The sequence below is a fragment of the Manis pentadactyla genome, chromosome 16 (assembly GCF_030020395.1).
Source record: "Manis pentadactyla isolate mManPen7 chromosome 16, mManPen7.hap1, whole genome shotgun sequence".
Taxonomy (NCBI): Eukaryota; Metazoa; Chordata; class Mammalia; order Pholidota; family Manidae; genus Manis; species Manis pentadactyla.
The window spans coordinates 70152153-70175991 of record NC_080034.1 but is presented as its reverse complement, the minus strand read 5'-3'; the positions used below and the strand labels follow the sequence as shown (position 1 = coordinate 70175991).

Genomic DNA, 23839 nt, shown 5'->3' with positions numbered 1-23839 from the left:
CGACATGGAGCATCTTTTCATGTGCCTGTTGACCATCTGGATTTCTTCTTTGGAGATGTGTCTATTCAGATCCTCCACCCATTTTTTAATTGGATTATTTGTTTTTTGGGTGTTGAGGCATGTGAGCTCTTCATATATTTTGGATGTTAACTCCTTATCAGATAATTCATTTACAAATATATTCTCCCATACTGTAGGATGCCTTTTTTTTCTGCCGATGGTGTCCTTTGCTGTCAACAATTTTCCAGATTTTTTTAATCTGGAGGGGTAGTTAGCGTGTAGTTAAAGGGACAGATTTCCAGTGTATAGTTTAGCAGGTTATCTCTCTTACACCCATTACCCACCACCTGAACTAAGATAAAGAGCAGTTGCCTCCTGCTAGTCAGTGCCCTCCTGCCTGTCTCCAGCCAGCCCACCCCCTGCCATTTTGGTTTCTGTTTCTGCCACCAAAGGGCAGCTTCGCCCAGGGCGCACATGCTGAGGCGGAACTGCGCAGCACGGTCATTGTGGCTGCCGCCTGCCCTAGCGCTACCGCTGAGCCTCATGCGCGTTGCCCAGCCGATCAGCAGCCTCTCCTTTTTGTTGCCAGATGCGATTCCAGCACACACAATACCACGGCTTATTTCTCTCTTCACCGCTGATGGATATGGGGAGCGTTTCCTGCTGTGGCTGCTGCACAGGCTGCCATGACATCACGATATGAATTTTGTAAATCCTTCCTGGTGCTTACTGACTTTTCGTTCTAATATTTAAAAGCTGATTGACAGAATCAGAGCAGCGAGTGAGAAGCCTTGATTTGTTTATCGTGCAGGAGAGTTTCCTTGTTTCTCTTTTCCTTTTGGGGCCAGGAAGCAGGAGCAGCAGAGTGCGTGGGGGGCGGGGGGCAGGACTCTAGGTGCTGTGTCCTTGGCCCTAGAGACTGGTGGCCCCACAGCTCCCGTGGATCAAACCGCCGGCTGATGAGGAGGCCCTGGGAGCGGTAGTGGGGACAGAGCAGAATCAGTGGGCAGGGAGAAGCAGCACCTGGAAATGGTGTTGCCAGGCAGCTGCTGTCCTGTCCCCCGAGTGACTTACCAGGTGCTCTGATGTCATTTCATCCCATCTCCTATGGCGTCTGAGACACCTGAGACCCCTGCCTATCCTGTAGCCACCTGCTGGTGGGAACCTTGCTGAGAACTGCTTCATCCTTCCTTTTTTTTTTAAGAAGATCCAGGTAGGCCTTGGGAAGAAAGACAGCTCAGAGTTTAAAGAGCAGTTGGAGCAAAATCCCGAACAAAACAGATGGCGCATCTGCTGCCACCCAACCCACAGCTGAATGCAAGGGCAGCAAGGTGCCAGTTTGTAGAGACCTGAGTGAGGGGAATCCTTTTCTGATGGACCCTGCCCTGCAGGATCCTGTTTGTGCCCTTTTGGGTTAAGGAGGGAATGAGGAGAGTATTTCCCAGCAAGGTTGAGGGACTGAGAGGAGAGGCATCCCTCCCCATTTCTCACCTCCAGTCCAAAAACCTTAAAGGAAGCAATGAAATACAGGCAAACATTTCCCATCATTTTTAAACATACAAAAAATGTGGCCTTTTCCCCCAGGGTTTTCACATTACTCTGTTTGTGAATCGCTCAGCATTTTGTCAGGAAGCATGTTTGTGCTTGTGTACATATGTCATCCCGAGATGAACTGCATTCTTTTTAAAAGCAGATCAAGCAACCAGTGGTATTCTTTTGGTGAGTTAATAGTTTAGAAATTGGACACTCCAAAATGTTCAGCATAATGGTGCATTTATCATGATGATTGTTGAAATTATTGAGCCAAAGAAAAAAGTAGATGTTCTCCCTACATTTAAGTATTTAGTGTTTTGAACAGGAGTTGGGCACAGCAGGAAAGAAGCTGGTTTCCTTTAGGCTTTGTAAAAGCAGTTTACATGATTTGTAAAGGAGATATTTTTAAAAATTATTGTAAATGTGGGCTTTTTCACCATCTCACAGCCCACTTGCCCTCACACACTGAGTCGTTGTAAAGAAGCCAGTGTGCATTCAACAGAGATGGGGCTTTCCTGCATGCTTGTGCAGCCAGGTGGAGAGGTAGGGAGCCTAGCATGGGGCTGGTGCAGAAGGCCCAGGTCGGGATCTCAGTGCTAACACTTGGCCACTTAGAAACTTCAGGAGTTGCTTAGCCTCTTGGAACCTAATTTCCAAGGTGGAGATGACACTAACTGCATTTGGCTTTGTGGGGATTAAATGGAATGATTCACACAAAAAGTATGCAAGGTCCCAGGACATAAGATCAGTCCCAGCCAAAGACATTCCTTCTGGCAGGTGGCTAGCCAGCTGAGCTGTGGCCATAGGTGGTGACTCTGCTTTCTCATTTTTTGAACCCCTCTTCCTTTAGAGTCCTGTCATCTCCAGGCTAACCAACATCTCTTCATTTAGATGTATTTCCTAGGTCCCCTTAAATGTCCTCCTTTTCAAAATTTCCTATTTGTGTTCCTACTTTCTACAATATCTGGGCAACTAATCTTAGCTAAGAGATTACAGCACTTCACACCAACATGTAAATGACTGATAGGGTTAATCCTTCATCTTTCGAGGCTCAATCCATCCATATCTTTAAACCTGTTCGTCAATAACTGATCATTAGCCTAGCCTGCAACCTTCATACCCAACGCATAGGCGGTCTAGGTTGAAAGGCTTTACTGGCCCTCCCTCCCACGCACACAGTCCCCTGAAGAGCCAGGGTCAGGGATCTGGCCCTCTTCCTCTGAAAGCCTGCAATCCTTGATCAGGATATTTCCAACAGCAGCATAAACCCAGATATGATTTGCTTTCAGTTAACATTTTCATCCCATTTACAAGTTGGTTTTGGAAGTTTCAACTGTCTAACACGGAGTGCATTTCGGCCCCTACGGGCTCTGCCGCCTTGCTGTCTCCACCCCATCTCTGCTGCAGTGCCTGCCTCACACCTCGGATGGAGTCTGATGTAACTCTGCTCCCACCCCAGCCCCCATGCCGGGCCAAGGCTTGGGAAGTTCGGAAGAGAAGGTCATGACGTGAGCAGAGCCTCAGGCCCCTCTGATGGCTCTCCTGCACGGATATACATTTACCACCACAGCCTTTACTTCTCCGTGTTGACATCTCCTGCTCACGCCCATGTCCAGCACTGGACTCTTGAGAGCAAGGAGCACTTCCCGCACTGTGATTTCCCCGAGGTGTGGCACTCAGTAGGTGACCGATAATGGTCATTAAACACTGAAGCTGTGTCATCCTCTGCGGCAGGTAGACGAGCTCCCCAGGGACCTGGGCCAGTGTGCCGGCTGTAGTGACCCAAGGGGAAGAACCTACCTACATGAGGATAGAACCTCAGAGCTTGCACAAACCTGCCTTGAGCACAGTGTGCAGTTGAAGGGAGAGGCTGCAGGGGGCAGGTGACTGTGGGAGGTAGGAAGGTATGTATGGTCTCTCCTCCTTTTTTATAGTATGTCCCTTCTGCTCGAGGGCAAGTCAGAGGAGAAAGGATGTCTCACAGCAAGGTGCAGCCTGTCCCATGACGAGAAGACGCTGTGCAGAGATGCCTGGATCTTGGAAAGATTTGCCTGAGATGGCAATCCATAGCCCTGAGAATTGCAGGAGGGAAGTGGGTGTGTCAGTACTTACTGCTAAGATCTTAATTTGGGTCTCTCTTCAAAGTCATGGGCCATCTGTTCAAGGAAAGACTAGCCCACTGCCTCCCATTTCTCATCTTGGGTTTGTTGCTGATAGACTGGAGTACAATTGAACAGTTCATGCTAAGATTTGAAGATATGTTTTTTTTAATTTCTTAAAATTGTAATAAAATATACATGAAATAAAATTTACCATTTTAACCATTTTCAGTGGCTGACACTAGTTACACTCACACTGTTGTACAACCATCACCACCATCCATCTCCAGAATATTTCCATCTTCCCAAACAAACCCTGTCCCCACTAAACACTAACTCCCCATCCCCTTCTACTCTCTGTCTCCATGAATCTGACTACTCCAGGGGCCTCATATCAGTGGAATCATACAATATATGGCTGTTTGGGTCTGGCTTATTTCAGTGAGCATCAGGTCCTCACGGTTCATGCATGCTGTAGCCTGTGTCAGCGTGTCTCCTCTTTAGTCCATTGCATGTCTAGACCATGTTGTGTTTATCCATTCCTCTGTGGACAGATACTTGGATTGCTCCTACTTGTTAGCTATGGTGAATGGGGGTACATATATCTGTTTGTGTCCCTGCTTTCACCTCTTTTGGGTACATAGACTGCTTTTTAAAGAAGGAGATAGTGTTAGCACTTTCCTACAGAACACATCAGCGCCGCTGGCTTGGGCTGATGACTGAGTGTCCTTCCGAGAGAGCAGCAGGGACATGCAGTGCAGTTACATTTCTGTTCACAGAGGTTGAATTGTACACAGCTGATTGCTTTGTGTTGTGGTTGACCTTTTGCCTATCATCTCCTAAGTATTTAATGTTTGTCCATCTATTGCCAATTAGTGTTAAGATCTCTTGTGAAGACAGAGGAAATTAGTTATTTTTATTTTCTCTGATCAAAGGTAGAAAAAAAATCCCCCTGCTCACTTTGAATAGCCTTTGCTACACACAAGCAGTACCTCTCCTCCCTTCTTGTGGATTGCCAGCGACGGCAGGGCTGATTTACCCCACTTGTAAAACCGAGAATGGTCCTGAGTTATAGTCTGCGTTGTGATTCTGTATTAGATCATGAAGGACAAGCAAATATACATAGCAACATCTCTCATATTCCACATTCAAAAAATATACCCTTTAAAGAGTTTAGGGGGAGGGTTTACAAGGCCAGTAAGCTTAGGAAGTGCAGCCTGCAGAGCCCCCTCTTCAGGATTCATGACGCACAGCAACATAGTAAAGACAGAACTCCTCCAAAGCAGACACCCACCAGCTTCACTGTTTCACTGAACAGTACATCAAATTATTCGACCACAGATGCCCTCTTTGAAATGAACACCTATTTGTACCCTTTCAAGCATGCTTCCTTAAAGAATGCCTCATCTCCTGACTTAAAAGTGACTGTGTCTCCAAAATGCAGCCACACAGGGGAGCATAGTCCAGTTGAAGGGTTTCGTTTATGAGCCCTTCACTTTATCTCACCTTTTGCTTCCTGTTTGCCCAGAGAGAGGAGAAGGAGTGGGGAATATTGAAGGGGTGGGTTTGGCGTGTGACAGGCTCTGTAAAGGCCACTCTGCTGAGTCAGTGCTTAATGGAGAATATTATTTTGGAGTGTCTGTGAAGTGTACCTTTTCAGAGCACGCCTTTTGGCTGGGATGGCATTCAGTTGCCCTGGCTCAGCTAGGCAAGGCCGAGCCCATGAAACCCCAAACACTGGTTGAAGTTAATACTATGGTGGGGGAGAGCACAGTTTTCAAAGGGCCACGGGAAGCCCCACGACTGCTGCTCATGTCCACTGTGTGAGCTTCCCCCAGCCAGCTTCTGTGTCCTCTACTTCCAAATCCATTAGCAGCAGAAGGATGTCCTCTCTGGAACTGGCCACCCCAGCCCATCACCAGACTAAATCCTGTGTCATCATGACCAACCTGGAGGGTGAGGCCGTCTGAAAACATCAGGGAAGCCCAGCTGAAGGGCTGCCGGGTAAACTGCCTGAGGACCATGACTTGGCAGCCTTGCACGGCTTGAGAGGGTCTCTGCCCCCCTTTCTCCCTCCTGTTGCTGAGGTTCACATTGTCCACTGTATTCTCCATTGCCCTCTCCCACACAGCTCCCAGCCCAGGGGGTTGCTGGGGGTCTGGCCTCGGGAGGATTGGTGCATGGGAGTGAGCAGTGCTCCCTAGGGACATGACTCTGGCTTTGGCGTAAGAATGCTTTTCAGTTTAATTTAAGGAAAAGTCTCGGAGAAGTGTCTGTTAGTTAACTTGGCTCCCGGGGTGTCAGAGGTACGGAAAGGGGAAGGTGAGAGCCCTTTCCTCGCTCGCCCCTACGCGGGGCGTGGCTCCCTTCTTCCTCCTCCACCCCGGGGGCTGGGCTGTATCTGCACATCGCTCCCCACTCAGCCAGGCAGCTGCGGAGACAAAACGCACAGTCACATCTTGCTGTCACGTTGCCAGTTCAGCACAGTGTTTTCAGGAGATTAATAGTTCAAGAAAAAAATATAAACACCCTTAGGGTATAATAATGGTGTTAGCTTTTGAGAAGCAACCTATTTTTTTCTCCTTTTGGTCAAAGAAATAGTGAATTTAATGAATGACTGTGGGAGGTCTGGGAAATGGAGCTGTTCCCCTGGCTGTCCCAGAGGGCCGCTGAGGTCAGAGGGAAGGGCACCGCTTCCCGAGGCGCAGGCAGGTGGGGCGGGCGTGGACAAAACCCGCGTGTAACTGCGTCTGTTCTCCAGCGCCTCCCCAGCTGTGGTAGAGCGGTGCCCTGGGGGGTAACCCCTATGCTCTCCTCTCCCACGTTCTGTTCTGGTGCTGCCTATGCAAACAGGATGTACAGCTGGCAGAATGCTGCTTCATTTGGATCAGCTGGAGGTAAGGCAAAACGAGTAATTCAGACTCAAAGTACCACAACCCTTTCTGAAAGTAGTTTGATATTCTCACATTCAGATGATACTTACCAACAGACATAAGCCTCCAATGAGGTACTTAAATGGCAGACCAAGTTAATGAGTAATAATCACCTTGTGCCACTTGCTACACTAGGCACAATCTTTACATTGTTTTTGACTCACAACAAACCTGTAGAATAGGCTTTTGTGATTCCTATATCACAGATCTTGCAACTGAGGCCCCAAGAGGTAAAATAACTTACCCACAACTGTCACACAACTGTCAAGGGACAAAACTAGAATCCAAACTCAGGTCCGTCCACTCAGAGTCTGTGCCATCACCATGGTGCGACTCTGCCCCTGACAGTCACCCTGGGGCCCTGGGCTCAGACCCTGTGTTAGTCTCTAAATCTCCAGGCTCTTGTTTATTATAAGGTGCTCTTGCTCACAGATAAGGGTGAACTGTACCTCAGCCTGAGTGCAATAAGACAAAAGCCAAATTGGTAAAAATTGGAAAAACTGCTGTACTACAGTTAGACTGTTTGTCATGGTCGTCAGCCAGGGATGTGGTGCGGCCAGGAGCGGCCCGAGGGGTTTGTATACTTTGCTTTGAGCAGGCTGGTACTGGCTGTCTTCGTGGAGAAGGTGATCACTTCGCTTCACAGTTGTACTGGCTTCCAGTTTGAGTCAAACAAAGCAAAAATATCCTCGTTTGAAGAGACCATTTCACTTAACGTCCTTTCAGGATGGTTAGAGCAGTGTTGTAACAGGAGGAAAACTGGTTTAGCTTCTCAACTGCTCTGATTCATATATCATAAAAAACATAACTATTTGACAGAAAGCCCAAGAGTTGGTCTCAATTAAAATGTTGACCTTGACTTTTTCCCACATTTCAGTACTAAAATTCTATGAAAAATAAGATTCTGTGATATTATTTTTGATAGCTGTCATCAGTAAACACCTGCCGTTCACAGGCACTTTATTAATTATTGCTGTTTAGCCACCATAACAATGATGTAACACCGAAGCCTGTGCTACGTCTGTAATACTTTGTTTCCATGTACCTCAGGTGTACTGAACATCTGGCAAGGCAAATGCTATAACCTATAACAGTTTGATATAAACCAGTGAATTATTTGTATTTACATGAACTAGGGCTGTTCTTTGAGTTTATTGGGAGAAAGAACATGAGTTTTAATCAGAATGGATTTATAATCTATTTAACAGCCATTTGACCTTTGGCTAGTTGCTTCCCGTCTTGGCCCCGGTTTCCCCATCTGTGAAGTGGACATGCTGGTAATAATGCCTGTGGTTAGGACTGTGGTGCTGCCTGAGTGAACTCAGAGCAGCTAGCAGAGTGTTAAGTAGATACTTAACAAATATTATTTTCCTGTCTTCTTAGAATAATACTTTTATATAATAGCTTTAGATATTTATATAATGCTTTATATAATGAATTTGTTCTATGAAGAGAGAATTATTCAGTGTTTTAAATAAATTTCTCATATACCCAATTTTCTATTGGCTTTTATAATAAAACTACAATTATCTTTCTCTGGGGGAAAATTACTAATAGTGAAAAGTTTAGCAGATACATTTAGAAAGTATATTGCCTATATAGATTATGTATACTAATTATGTATTAATTATTAAATTAAATTATATTTGAATAAATAATCACAAGGAAAAAAAGGATTAAGAAGATGCACAGCACAATGCACACAAAGAACATTTCAACTTCTGGGAGTGGCAATATGTGAAATATCCCTTTGCACCAACCCCATTCCAGACATTAGCTTAGGGACTAGGAATCTAGAAATAAAACACTGCTCCTTTCTTCAAGGAATTCACAGTCTACAGCTGGGTCACCAAACTTTTCCTGTGAAGGGCCAAACAGCATAAATATTTTTGACTTCGCAGGCCATGTTGTTTCTTGGTAACTACTCAACTCTGCCTATGCAGTCAGAGACAATACTAAGTGAAAGGGTGTGGCTTTTTTCCAATAAAACTTTATTTACAAAACAGATGGCAGGGCCGTATTTGTCATGCAGGCTGTAGTTTGTTGACCCCTGAGCTAATAAGACAAAGACTTGTATACAACAGGCAATATAATATATTTTGATAAACAATCTGGGTGTTTATCATAACACAGGATGCCATAAAAGTACAGAGAAGCACCTTTTCCAGCCTCATAAGAAGAGAACTCCTCAATAGAGTTTATTAAACTTGATAGAAATATAGAAATATATACATTTCTTTCTTTGTAATTTTATGTCCCTTTCCCCTCTTCACATAATCATGGGCTTACAAAGGTAATAGATGTTCATTGAAAGGAAGAATGCAAGCAGTACAGGAAGTCTGCCATACTGCAACCCCCAGATGATATACAAATGTTAATAATTTTGGTTGAAATGAGTTTATCCTTTGAATAGGCACTGAGCCAGCAGAGATTATGGATCACAGGCACAAAACGGGGTTTTGTGTGGCCCCTGCATGGCAGACGGGGTGCAGGCAGGGCACCAAGGCTTTGGGGAGTTTGGGAGTGCTTTGGTGTGGCTGGGTCAGGGCAGGGCTTGGCGAGCAGGGGGCAGGCATGTGAATGAGGTGAGGGATGACTCAGGTCATAAATGGAACTTAGCAGGGATGTGTTAAGTCAGGATCGCAGCCTGCCAGGGCGTGGGAAAGGGTTGACGCATTTGTTTTCAGTGAGTGACACTGATTTTCCTTCTGCCTCTGAGCTCTTACATGATCAATCACCCGGGTCATCAAGTTTTCATTCCAAAGAGTCCCTGATCTCACTATCAGAATTTCTCCATACTTGTCTCCTTTCCAGAATTAGTGGGGCTATTTTAAATGTTAATGTTGCAGCCCAGCTTTGCTTGTACATCATACAAAAAGACATCCTCTGTAACACATGGAACAACTTTTTAGTTCCTCAAGTTGAGAGTCTTCCAGTCGCTTAATATAAATTAGTGTGCTAGAAAGCGTGTGTGTTTACTTCACTTAGAGCATTAATAGTTCCTCCTTTTTAATGCTTAGGGCTGTCAGGTTTGGGGTTTCTCTCTTTCTGATTTTGCAGTAGGTCTCTTTAATTTATAGGGCTTATGCTTAATTTCTCTTCTTAGCAGTTGGTGAGGGCCACTAGAAAAACATGCACTGCAGAATTTAGAAAGGTTCTCCCAGGTTTTGGTGGATAGGAGGCCATTGCTTATTTATGGGCTCTGCTGCCTTGTGGGATATATATTCAGCTTCCCCAAAGGCCATAGAGGACGTTATGCCAAATGAGTAAGAACATTCACTAATGTAAACCTCTGCTTAGAATTATACATGTCCTTACTTCCTTTCGGAAAAATTAAAGGAATGAGTGCCTTGGACCATTCTTCCAGAGTTAATCCTACATCGACTACTGAGGGTTGTTCGGGTGGTTACTTTTCTGTTTCCCTTTAAAATTCTCTTTGAAAAAGGTTTTATATCTCTAGCCCTTTAAAAATGGCCAAATCCAGTACGAACCGGGGAAGTCCCTGGTGTCAATAATTCAAGTGTAGTAGTTTCCGTTTCTCTTCCACTGGGAGAGCCACGCTGCAGTGAAGGGTGGCAGGCAATGCGAGTTGTCACTGGGAGGAAGAAAGAAATAAGAAAGGGATCATTGCATAAGGGTTAGAATGAATCTAAAATACCTACGTCAGTCAAAAATGGGGCTACGTAAAGCTGAGGAATTTCAACCAGCTCTAACCCTGTGGTTTTGAAGTGGGTTTCCTGCAACTGAGTGGGAACGCAGGTTTGCTAGTCAGGGTGCCTCAGCCACCCCCCAGGAACGGGCTTGCAGTAGACTTTTGGTACTATTTCACTCAACGTGCCGTGTTTGGTGTTTCGGCACTAAGCAAGAAAAAAAAAGTTGAGCAGCAATGAACGAAACACAAAGAGACAAAGCTAAAAAAAAAAAAAATCCTCCTGGAGTACCTGGCAAGGACATTTATTATGTCAGTTAAGGAAGCTTGCAAGGATGCCAACTCTGATTGGCATTTGTGTTGGCTGCTGTTGACAGTCAATTTCTTAACCTTGGAGGGTGAGCTTAGAGGCAAAAGGCAGTAATTTGGGGTTTTCAAATATGCAGTATATCTTGAATTTTAATAGTGTCTTTTAGGAAAAAAATAAGCCCATATATAGTTCTGGGTTAAAAAAATACTGACCATAGAGTAGTAGCATAGGCTGCCTAAATGTTGTGAACTAATATGCTTCGTCAGGCTAGTTTATGGAGAGTATCTCTTCTGCCTGTTTGACTAACCTGCCAAGGTGGATCTGTGTGTGTGTGTTCTTGCCATTTCTCTTGTCTTCAGTTAAGAAATGCAGAGCATGGCATACCCATGGTATATAAAACAGTTGTTCATGAGAGGCTCCTGAAATGATACGGTAATGGGGAAATGGTTGCCGAAGAATGCCGACCCTACAGTTTTCTAAATTACTATGACTCAGAAATTTTGAAATTTCAAGCAGTATTATCCCTCTTGTTGTACAGATCAGAAATGTTTCCTTTTATCTCAACCGACAATCCTCAGGCTTAGAGCAGATGGCTTTCACAGAGAAGGGTAAACCGTCAAGGTTCCTGATAGAAGAAGCTCAAATGGGGATCCCCACCGGAAAGATGAAACTTGGGGGAAATTTTCCTTCAGTTCCCTAAGAAGTGTTTTCTTCTTTAGTCAGTGATTGTTATGTAAATAAACTTCAGGCTCAGAAGGTCTGATTTGTTTCAAGTCACTTTCCAGACAGGCTTTCTCAAGGCCAGAGTTCTTAGTGTGGTAAAATGCATATTCCTGGAAAGGTAGGAAGGGTTTATAGTTGCTATTTTTTATTTTTAATAATTTTGTCAGCCTCACACCATTTCTCCCGCCTGCCTCTGTGAGAGCTTACATTCTATTTACCTATATTTATTCACTCCTTATAAGGTTTATAGATTAATTGTTGAAAGTTTGGAAAAGTCAAGAGAAGTGTAAAATCAAAAATAAAACTCAGGTTTTTTTCCACCCTCCAGAGATAATCACTTAAAATAATTTGGAATGTCGTTTTCTAATTCCCTGGCATACGTAACAGCTCTTCTACTCACTGCTGTTTATTACACTGGGGCTTCTCCTACCACTATCCATGAGCATTTTTCTCAGTCATTAGTTTTTAAAAGCAGACTTTTTAATGGCTGGGTGGTATTGTTGGAACATTTAGTCAAGTTCCCATTTTTTACTCTTTTAAGTTACACCATGAACATCATTGCCCTGGGACCTCTGTGGGCATCGCTGGTAATTTCCTTGGGGAAAAGTACCAAGAAAGGGGATTGCTGAGATGAAGAGTTTACGCTATTTAAAGTAATGTGATGTGTTTTGTCAAACTGTCTTCCAGAAACACAGTGCCTAGTTTACACTCCTAGCACAGATTTGCACCTCTGTGTTAATCCTGCATCTTTTGGAAAATTAAAAAAAAAAATTTTGGAAAACAAATTATGCCTTGATTTTCGTTACTGGAGTTGAGTATTTCCCAAGTGTTTCCTTAAAAACTATTTGTGTCATATTTTGTTGATTGGGTGCTTTACCCATTTCCAGTTGGAGCATTTGTCTATATTGCTATGTAAATAAAAACAATAGTAAGGATATTAACCCTTTGGATATTGTTGGAGAGGAAAAACATCTTTTTTCCTCTACATTCCTAGGATCTGTGGCTGGGGCCCTGGAAATTAGATTGATAAAAGATAGAGTAACAGGAGAAAAACAAACATAAGTTTATTAACATACATGGTTCACAAACACATGGGGGTGCTCACTGGTGAGTAGCTCAAAGCAGTGCTAGAACTTGGGCTTATATTCCATCTTAACAAAAACAGTAACTTTACAGAGAAGTGACAAGACAAAGGAAAATGGGTTTAGGCTCTCAGGGGAAGCAAATTTGGGAAGATAAATGTAAGGGGGAAACAAATGGAAGACGAGGGTCATCTTAGTAAGGTTTGTTTGCAGACTTCAAGACCATAAAACTTCCCCAAGGGAAGGGGCTTATGGCAGTCCTCATTTCTCCGAAGTTTCTGCTGGTAGTCAGATAAGCTAAGCTCTGAGAAGTCTTCTTTCTGCATCTGTCAATTCTTGTTTGCCTTCAGCTCAAAATAATCTTTATGCCAAAGTAGCCTATTTCAGGATGGCACATTCTGATCCCCTACAATATATTTTATAAATTAAGGATCTTTATAAATTTGCTGATATTATTTTTGATGCATGGAAGTTGAAAGTAATAATTAAAATGAATAATAATTAAATAGTTAACAGTTAAATGGGTAAAACCTATCAGTCTTTTCCTTAGGTAGTTTTTTCCCCTTAGTTTTTATCCTTAGGGATCTCATCTCCACTTCAAAATTGAATAAGTTATCTGATTTCTTCCAATATTTTTATGTCATTTTATATTTTATTTTATCATAGGATTCATGATTGCTGAAAATGAGATTGATTTCCTTATCTCTTTTATTATTTTCCATCTTCTTTAGAAATTTCATTAGTTTCCTTGAATGCAAATGTCTCTACTCTGGCAAATCAAACAATCAGATTATTCCTTTGAAAATAAGGTAAATTTTATTTCTTGTCTTCTAGCTTATTCTTAAAATAAATAGGTAGAAAAATTGCCAGATTTTTTGTGACTTCTGCCCCTTTTTTTGAACAGAACCTGTGCCGCTCAAGTTGAGAACACCTTTTAGGGTCAGCCACCTCGCCCTTCAGTCATGCCCCGCAGCACCACGGGGCATGACCATAGACTGCCCCTGGTCTTGGGACAACTGCCAAGCAAGCAAGCTCAGATTATGAAACGGGGCCATGACTTTAACGCTTTTATGATCTTGTTAAACCTGCTGATAAAGTGTTAACATGCTTAATTAGAGGATTGTTTTCATTGTTCTGTAGGGAATAGATTGGGGGAAGCGGTAGTTAACTCTCGGAGACTCTTGTATTATTAGTTCAGGAAGGGAAGATGGTGACATGGCCTACGTCCTGTGCTCCTCTCCCAGAAAACTCCAAGGAAATTTAATTGAAATAAGGTTCTTCTTGCAGATAACACAAACTGCTCCAAGTATTTAAGGAGATCAGAATTGAATCCAGGGAAATAGTGCTCCCTAAATTGCAGAAACAGCTATAGACTGGGCCTCCAGAGGGATTCCTAGAGCAACTCCCTGGAGATGGCCTGCCCAGGGAAGTGTATCACAGTTAAGAGGCTGGGGAATCTGGAAGTCACTGTCTAAATGCTGGCTCAAGATGGCCCCTGAGCCACCTCCAGACCAAACCCCTGCCAGATCCAACCGGCCACATGGATGGATGTCCCACTTACTCCTCCTAATTCACATCTTCCCCAAAATTAGAACTAGGTTGTGTACTGAAAGTTATTTTGGGGTATGCAGCTGATTGGCAGAATCTAAATCACATTTGAAACCTTGATGTGCTCCGAGCCCTGTATGTCCCCATGAGTCAGGTTATGCGTGGTGGGGATGGAGCGTGCCGACAAGTACAGGATGAGTCTGCAAGGGAGAATCCTCTGGAACTGGTGTTCGATTTGATGTGGGGTGGGGGTGAGAAGAGGGAGGTGACAAGGGTCATATCAGAGATAAAACCTATTACATTAAGTCCTGGCTTGGTACATTTTAGATTCTTTGAAGTCCCTTAGTCCTGGCTTAGTGAAATGATCGGTTGCTGTATCTTACTGATAGTCATGCAAAGAAATTTCAAGAGCAAGAGGATCTCAGAGCTTCCTCATACTTCTGAAATTCTTCTGGAGATTACTATGCCTGAACATACTTGATTTTCCCAGTACATTTTATCAATACCAGGAGTAGAAGTCAAACAAGGAATGCTATCCCAGCAGATTCCAGCCACCCCACCCCACCCAGTGTAAGGAACGTGCCTCAGCAGGGGGCCACCAGGCTCTCAAGGCTGCTGTTTCAGGCAGATCCCCAGGTGTGAGGAGCCTTATCTTTGCAAGCCTGCAGGGGCCTAGAGTCAGTCTTCTGTTGACTCCGAGATGCTGTTTACTCCAGTGCCTAACTGAGGGGGCTGAGCACCAGGTGGCTGCCTTGTCCTGGATTCCCTGACTCCTCCCCCAGGCTGAGCGCCACAGTGCCAGTTCTGTCCTCTCGACTGTTTTTTAATTTTCCACCTAGCATTGCTAATTGATAGAGGCTGCATTGAGAAGGCCACTGAATATCTTATTAGGTGGAAACTAAACTGGGCTATAGCTGCCCAAGGCCAGATAGGGTTATTTTCAGGTGGCTGAACTCACAACATTTCTGGCAATTTCCCCTACTTCTCCAGTGCTTTTATTAAAACCTCTTTTCTCTCTTGGCCATCTAATAAAAGCATAATGTGCTCCTTTGCATTGCTTAACCTCAAATAAACTCATCAGTAGGCAGTCTGGATGGAGACATGAGAAAACGATTGCCTGCCACGGAGCTGGTGCCCATGTCCTCCTCCTCAGCAGAAATCTGGGAGCAGGTGTGCCCATATCTTGCCAAGAACTTTCCAGGCTGAGGTACAGGAAGGTGTGACATGATTGGGATTTTAGTGGTTGCAGGTGTTGTGAGCACCTCCTTTCCCAGATTAGCCACGTGTGTTTATAGATGGAGCTCTCTCCCTCCTGGAGTGGACTGCTTTCTGGGCGGGGCCTTCTGCTGGGCAGAGAGGAGAGATGATAACTACAAATGGCCTCAGAATGTATAAACCCAGCTGAGGAAATGGGATATGCACACACTGCTAGTTATGATGCTGTAACTCACATTATAAGGCAGCCCCTGCATTTCTGAAGTTAGAGATAGGTTGAAAGGTGTTTGTTATTAAAAATACATTTTCTCCCAGAAACAATATGTATGCGAATGTTCATTTTCCAACTCCAAAAGCCCTCTTAATTTATAATCTAGTTTTATAATCCTGCATTTGCAGTGGAAAACAATAGACCACACTACTGTGCGTGTTTCATGCAGTATTCACTTCCACCTTCTCTTGGGAATAGATTGAACTTCAGCCTGGGACTGTGAAGCTCCGTCACTATCTTCTGGATGGCAGGGAAATAGCAGGACGGGGCCAGCTTCTGGTTCTTAGACTTGAGCGAGCGTCAGAGTCACACGGAGGGCTTGTTACACTACGTCCCTCTGCTTCAATTCCTGAAGTTCTCCTTCAGTGAGTCTGCGGTGGGGCCCATGACTTTGTATTTTTGCCACATTCCCAGTGATATTAATGCTGCTGGTCCCTGGAGCACATTTTGAGGACCTGGAGTAGATGCTGGAGGGAGTTAACCCTCTGAAGAACTCCTGGTCTGAATCTCGCTTAATGGCGAGATTCTGCGCAACTAGCAGTGGCCCGCTATGCAAACCCGTGACTAAGCCTTGGCACTGACGAGTCCCAAACCAGACTGTGTTGATGAGACCTGCATGGTCTGCTTGCACTGCATTTCTTCCTGAGCCTGATGTGGGAATCGCTCTGGAAGCAGGTCGGGTAGAGGAGTAAGTTACTCTCTGCAGGTCTCTGGAAAGCCGAAGATGATTCGGGGGCATCAGCGGGCAGGCAGACATCCCAGGGAGTCCAGGGAGCAAAGTGACACGCAGCTGCCTTCTGCTTTGTGGAGGCCAGGCGCCTCACCCCGCAGCCATTGATGCAAAAGCCTGGCCCTTCACAAAGCCCAGTGAGGCTGAGACCCACAGCTAAGGGCTCCTGGGGGCATCCATCAGGCTTCCCACAAGTTTAGAGACAGAGAGGAAACCAGAACTTACAGTGCCCTTTAAGGATCTCCTGCATTAAACCTGGGCCTCAAGATGGACAGAAAAGGGGATGGGGGCTGAGATTCGGCCTCAGCCCGATGCCATGCACACCCCCATGCCCACCCACAAGCCCTGTTGCTGCTTCCAGAGCTCCTGCTCTGGGCTCCCCAAGCCCTACCTCATTGTCTCTCCTATCTCTGCCGATCTTGAGTTAAAGCTCCAAATGGGATGCTTTCTCCACTTCTTTCCACCAGAAGGAGGGCATCTGATGGGATGGGGGGGCTACAGTCTACATCAGACCACCGGCAGACAGCCAGCTTGCCTGTCCACAGGGCCCAGGTGTAAGCTGTGCTGGATTTGAGAGCTGTGTGCTCACCTGCGTTCCACCTGGACACACAGCACTTTGAGGGAACAAACATGGGTTTCTCTCCTGTTTCCGCAAAAGGAGAAAAGATAAATTAGAGAATTGTTTTTATTTATTTTATTAAATAATAGAACAATTGTACAAATAGTCTAAATGTATTGTATTCACCAACTGATTGGCTTTTTCTCCAGGAAGAACAGATAAGTTTTGAGTGGAATATGGAAAAACACAAGGGACATTTATGAGGAAAGTAATAGGAATGTTTAGTGAATGATATTTCAACATTGACTGTCAACTATTTTTAAGACTGCTTGCAAAGCTTGCAGGGTGTTTTGGGATGGAAACAGAAGTTGCTTTTAATTCCCTCATGTCATCGTGATACCCCATACAAAAAGTTGGCAGGGCCTCCCAGCCCTGGAGCGCGCATAACAGCCCTGCTGGTAGTCAGGGGCACCCAGCGACTTGGCTCCCTGGCTTGGGGGTTGTGTTGCCTGTGGTAACAGAGACAGGACAGACATCCTAGATGTCATAGGTTACTCCTTGCAGATTTTTACAATCTGTCTCAGACTATAACATTACACTGTCTTTTGTGGGCAAATTCTATTTCTTGGTGTTGGAGTTTCAAAAACATTGAAGAGACTGCCAACAGTATGTGTGACGTGGCGTGGCACATTCTCGTGGTCCTTACTGCAGTTATTGTATCGCCCATGTGATTGACTACAACTAGCATCTGTGTATGTTTCTCTCTGATTTATTTTCTATTTGCCCCTCTCTAGTGGGATCTTGTGTGTGATAATGCCTGGAAGGTCCATATCGCTAAGTTCTCCTTACTGGTTGGATTAATCTTTGGCTACCTAATAACTGGATGCATTGCTGACTGGTAAGTACCTATGTGCCCGCAGTGTGGCCCCTTGGGAGCCACAGCAAGCCTTTGCTGGCTAAGGAGGAGTGGTCAGTGTAGGCTTACTGTTACTGAGTCTTTTCTCTGAGCAGAAGGCTGAAGCCATCACCTTGAGAATTCAGAACTGAAAGAATTGGCCAGTACACATAACAGACCTTTTTGAAGTCAAAACTTAAATTCATTGTAATTTTCTCACTGCTAGAATATAGCAAAACACGCATGCAGCCTGTAGACTGGCTTACTACTGGCATTCAGTGTTTACTTAGCAATAGACTGAGGACATAGGTTTCGGTCTCTGAGGGATGGATGAGCAGCAGGCATCAGAAGCCAGGGAGGGGAGGAGCTAGAGATTCCACCCACCTGGGCTGAGCCCATGGGGCTGTGCCAGTTAGCACCCCACAGTGCCACACCATGCCAGAGAGGGGCAGTCCTCCAAGTGCCATTGGCCACGAGATGCGTCTGCAGGGTGGTGGGGAGCTGGACCTTGAAGAGTGGACAGCATTTGGATACCACCCAGGCACTGCAGGCATAGGAAGGGCAGGGAGCAGAGGTGCGGAGGTCTGAGTGCCAGGAGCAAGTGTAAGCTTCAGGATGGAGAGGTGAGGCAGGGACGGGGAGAAGGTGGTGGAGGTGGCAGGAGCGATAATAGCAACAGTATCAGCAGCTGACACATACTGATCAATTACAATTTTCAGGCACTGGGCTGAATATTTCCATACATTAGAATACCCCATTCTCACAACACCCTGCTACTGTTATTACCTCTGTTTTACAGTGGAAAATGGAAGCACAGAGGTCTAAGTACAATCCCCAAGTACACTCAGCTTCTAAGGTGCAAAGCCAGGTTTTGAAACAAGTCCCATGGCTCCAGAGCCTGCCTCTTCACAAGTGTACTACAACACTTTTATTTAAAGCATTCAAGGGTCACAGGGGCGGCAGTGATGTCACATCTGAGCAGGAGACAGTTGCTCAATGTTGACAGGGTTTTCAAGTAATGGGACTGCTCAGGAGAGAGTCATGGAGCAGCTGGTCCCCCCGCCCTGACATTCTCTTACTTTAGAGGAGTTGTTTTTGTGAATGAGGACACCTTGGGCCCAAGGACATAATAAGGGCCAAGAGTTATTTGGAGCAAGCTCCTTACATCTTGTGGCTTCACCCACCATGCCCTCTGAACCCTGGTCAGCTGAGGAAGCTGGCTGAGGCTGAGCAGAACCTGGGGGAACAGAGCAGCAGATGGAATCCAGAGGGGTTCCAGGACCACTTTCACGTTCTGGACATTTTTTCCTAAAAGCTAACATTTTGGGGGGAGTTCTTTGTATTAATATATAATGTGATTGCCTCTGTTTTTAGATTTTGCTTTATCATCATTTATAAATGTTTCTTAAGGACACATTCCCTGGGGACAGTATCAGAGAAGCTGTTAATAACCTCTGGAAACCTACGCCAAGGCCCCCTTGGGGTATTTTTTTTTTTAACCAAATACTTGAGATGATAGGTTTTCAGAATGAGCTTTACTAATCCTAATATTTTAACCATGAGAACTTTTATTTCCCAGTAATCTGCATTGAAATAGGTTAGGAAGATATACTAATACAATCCATGTCACTTCTTTCTAAGAAACACAGACTTGACTAAGGTTTTAGTGTCCTTATTCAGTGACTTAATAGGGAAAGTAAATATGAACTCTATTCATGTATTAGTCTTTAATGGTTTAAATTGTTCAGAGCCTGTATCTGTGATTATTTACTTCCTGTATATACATACTGTTTGGTCCCCCTGATGACACAGCAGGCCTGGGGACAAAGGACAGCGGAGTTTGGGGCCTTCCGTTGTCAGAGACCAGAGTCTAATGTTGCACCCACTTCTCTGCAGTCGCTTTCGCAGGCCCGTGGTGGGTGGCGTGGGTGCCCAGAGAGACAGGCAGGCTGCTTTGTGCTCTGGCCTCAGCTCCGGTGTAAGGTTGGTGTTTTCCATATTTTATTTCTTTATTTATGGCATTTTACTCCCTGTGGAGCCTTGCTTAATAGGAAACAAACACATTTAGAGGGAACTCCAAACTTGACAGCTGCTACCAGCCAGTTCACAGCTGCACAGGGAAACTGATCAAACCATAGGTTCAGCTTTCTAACCCTGCAGTCAGCATATCATGAAACTGAAGTAGTATACATTTTTCTTTAAAAAGTTACTGTTTCCACACAGATCTTGTGTGGGGATATTACATGTGTGGTGACACGTGTTACTTGAAATGGAGGAGAGGGAGTAGCCAGTTGGTGCTGTGCCCAGTGTGCACCCTCCCCTCGCTTTTGGTGCTGCCAAGGGGTGTTCTGTGTCCCTTCTCCCATCCGCCCTGGGAGGCTGGACTTCCTTGGCTGCACCAGAGGACCCCTTACCCTCCAGCTCCTGGCGCAGCCTGGTGTGGGGGGAGACCTGGAGGCCTGAGAGTGAGTGGGTCTCTGAGGGGCTGGCTGCCTCCCGCCAGGGACCCCTCCACACAGCCTCTCCCTGGGCTCTGAGACCATCCTTCCTCTGAAGTCCCATTTGGGGGCAGCCCCAAGCTTTCTCTCCACAGCTTGCCCACACTTTTGCAAATGATTCCTTTATTGAAATCTCCTCCTTTATTAAAATCACTCCAGTTGTATGGGACGTCTATTTCCTGTTGAGACCCAGTATTATTTCTCTGTAGCTGCTGTAATAAATTCCACACACCTGGTGGCACACATTGATTAACTTACGGTTCTGTAGTTCACACTGGGCTAAAAGCAAAGTGCCGGCAGGGTTATATTACTTTCTGGAGGCTCTAGGAGATAGTCTGTTTCCTAGCTTCTTCCAGCACCCAGAGGCTGCTCACATTCCTTGGCTTGTGGCCCCATTCTAGCTTCAGAGCCAGCAGTGCCAGTCAGGCCCTTCTCATGCCATCTCTCTGGTCCCCTGCAGCCAGGAAAAGGGGATTGGACACACCTGGATAAGGGGTAATGGTCATCTCAAGGTCCGTAATGTTAACCACATGCACAAAGTCCCTTTTGCCATGAAAGGCAGCATATTGACAGGTTCTGAGGATTAGGAAATGGACGTCCTTAAGGGCCAATATTCTGCCACCAGAGATGCTAATTGATAAAAAGCCCTCTACACTACAGACTTAGCAGTGTGATTTCATCAGTCATGGCTGATGGGAATGCTGCTCTGGGAGAGAGCCAGTTCACACTAAAACCCCAGTGGTTATAACTCACATCTGCTGAACCCTTGCTAAATCACATGCACATGTCTACACCTGACGACATCCACATGAGGTCAGCATTAACTGACCGACCCTTCCTAAGGAAAGCCCTGAGGCTCGTTTGAACGAACTTGATCTTTCTCAAGACCATGCAGTGCCTAAGTGGCAAGCCTGCAATCAAGCCTGGGTGCTCTGAGTTTAAGACCGTGTATAGCCTCCAGTTACAACCATTTGGGAGGGAGAGATTTAGAATAGTTTCCTCAAGTTAAAAAAACAACAACAAGACTCTTTACTAAAGTAGCAGGACAGGGCGAGCCATGTTTGATAGGCGTTGGGAATGGGCATGGGAGATAGGCATGCGGGAAGGAATCATAAGCTAAAACTCGTCAGTCCGCTTTGTGCCAGGCATTGTGCTGTGTCTGTCACATCTTACTGATCTTAGTAACACCGTAAAGTAGGAGGTGTGTCCCCATTTTACAGACAAGGGAAGTAAAGGAAAATAAAAATGAAGAAATCAGATTTTGTTTGTTTCCCTTCATTTTAGGAGACCAACCAAGCCATTTTTAAACTGTATTTCTGCAAATGAGTTGGGCTGGGAGAAAACTACCTGTTGAGTCTTTCCTGATAGGGCTTAGCAACCCCAGCATCAAAGGAAGTAATGGCTAAAATCTCTGGCAAAGGTAATGGACTTACATTGCCACTGAACTCATAGCCTTGGCCTTATTTCTCTAAAACAAAGTGACTAACGGAGGTAGTTGGAAACTTACGAAATCCAAGTGAAATCATGTCCTATAGTTGCCTCCCTCAATTTTTCTTGAAATCCCATTCATCTTCATAGGACAAAGCCATGAGTATTTTACTGAGTATGGCTTTTGTTCTTATTAGCTTTATTAAGAGGTAATTTACACACTATAAAGTGTGCACAATTCAATGAGTTTTAGCTTACTTACAGAGTTACACAGCTATCACCACATCCTAAGCTTAAAAGATTTCTGACACCTTAAAAGGAAATCATACACCTACTTAATAGTCATGCCCCATTCTCATCCCCAGCTCTAGGCAACCAAGAATCTACTTTTCTACTTTCTGTTTCTCTTTGCCTTTTCTGGGCATTTTTATTTTATGCAGATGCCTTGTCATAAGTATGTCTAAAACTGAGTTCAAAATATTTACCTTTGGGGTATTGAGGTACCCTTGGCAAATTGCTCCAATTGCTCTGTGAGCTATCCTTCTAGTTCAGGCTGTTTATGTCGTGTGTTCATTTGTGTGGTGGAGAGTCTAGGTTTGTTGGTTTTTTCCTAATGAGTTAATGAAGGAAAAGATGGAAGGCTAGCCTGGGAGGGATGGAGAACTGTGACCTCCCATTCCCGCAGACTCCCATACTCTCCTCCCAGCCACACCTTGAAGCACATCGCCCCCTAGTGGTCACCTGTCTCACACGGACCACCTCTGCAATCCACCAGCCTAATGTCCTCTCCAGAAACACAGTGGACTGGGCACTTTCCAACTCCTTGCCGCCTGTTGGGCTTCACTTCAGGTCCACACCTGTTATTTAAAGTTCAAACCATCTTAGTTTAGACTGTGATCCCTTAAAAATTAGTTCTCATCACATAGCTGAAAAAAATCATGGAAGTCTCAACTCTGGCTCGTGTGGCTGCGCCTGAGGTCAGGTGCTTGACAGGTGATCCGCCACAGAAAGGAAATGAAGTCACTTTGCTCTGTGTCTGTGTTGACTTTGGAGCCAGTTCCGAAGGTCAGCGATTTCTTAAGACATTTTCTGTTGGATGTGTGTAGATTTATGGTTGGGGAGTTATTACTGGTTTTGTAACTTCCTTGGATTCTCCCCCTGTATACTCATAGATGGACCCATCAACAGGATTTGGGCTCTTCTCTCAATTATGTACGCAGTGGCTGTTAGATCTGTGCTCCCTTACGTACAAATGAGGTGGTTGGGCGAAATTTCCCGAGGGCCTTTTTACCCCTAGATCTGTCAAAGTGGATCTAGATTGTATGAAGACTTTTAAGCTAGTACTCAACATTTACTGAGCACCTGCTGAATACTGGGTTTAAGCATCTATCATTGCAGCCTTGAATAACAATGACTGCTAACATTTTCCTTCTCTATATGCAGGGTTGGCCGGCGGCCTGTGTTGCTGTTTTCCATCATCTTCATTCTGATCTTTGGACTGACAGTGGCCCTGTCAGTGAATGTGACAATGTTCAGCACACTCAGGTTCTTTGAAGGATTTTGCCTGGCTGGAATAATTCTCACCTTATATGCATTACGTAAGTAGGATGCTTCACAACTAGTCTTAAAGAAATTAGCAAAAGTATTGCTGCTGCCTGTGAGGCTCTGGGAAGGGAACTCTGTGTGCTGTGGTTTAGGACAGTGGTCTTTTGGAAGCACAAACTTCAATGGCCTCCACTGTTGTGAAAAAGCTTTCTTAAGCAAGGTCACCCAAGACCCATTGTATCCTGAATCCCAGCTTGGGCTCAGGGCACATTAAAGGACATGGAGGGTTGCATAACTGCTTGAAGAAGTGGGGATCAACCCATAGCTGAGATGAAGGGATTTTTGCTTTCCTGTAGAATTTCCTGTGTTGATATTCCATGCACTTCCAAATCCAGTATGTGATAGGGCATCCCTGAACTTGGTTCCAGAAGACTATACCAAGTACCTGCTACATTTCGTCTGGGCTTAGCATTTTGATTGACTCATTGAGTTTTTCTTATTTTTTTTTCTAAGGCTATACAGAGTCCAAATTTTCTACATTCTCATGTGCCCAGATATGGCCTTAAATGGTCTGGACTTGAAGGCTAAGCATTGGTACTAGAAGAATAAATGGCAGTCTTTGTTAGTATTTGCTCTTTTTAGGGTAAAGAAAAATCTCCATTGATCTATTGTGTTTGTTGGCCATAATATTTGCTCCTGTCAGGTATGGTTATGTTTCACTTCTGTGTGGTTGGTGTTTCTAGAGCACAGCCTTCTCTATAAGGAGAAGGAAGGTTTTAGGCATTAATGGTTTCCTTATTTTCTAGTTTTATACTTTTTAA

At 44.8% G+C, this 23839-nt stretch overlaps 1 protein-coding gene across 8 annotated transcripts in view; it reads left to right on the top strand.

Moving 5' to 3' along the window:
- The window catches only part of SLC22A23 (solute carrier family 22 member 23), a 169022-nt gene that overhangs the window by 20157 nt on the left and 125026 nt on the right, over nucleotides 1-23839 (top strand). For 4 of the 8 annotated variants that reach the window (XM_036888695.2, XM_036888694.2, XM_057493773.1 and 1 more), the window contains exons 2-3: nucleotides 17447-17550; nucleotides 22917-23071. The exons of 1 other annotated variant lie outside the window; for it this stretch is intronic. In XM_036888695.2, coding sequence (XP_036744590.1) covers nucleotides 17447-17550; nucleotides 22917-23071 — 259 coding nt within the window. The remainder of the gene's footprint in view (nucleotides 1-17446; nucleotides 17551-22916; nucleotides 23072-23839) is intronic. 3 more of the 8 variants (XR_008994289.1, XM_057493774.1, XM_036888704.2) reach the window with 1 other exon arrangement.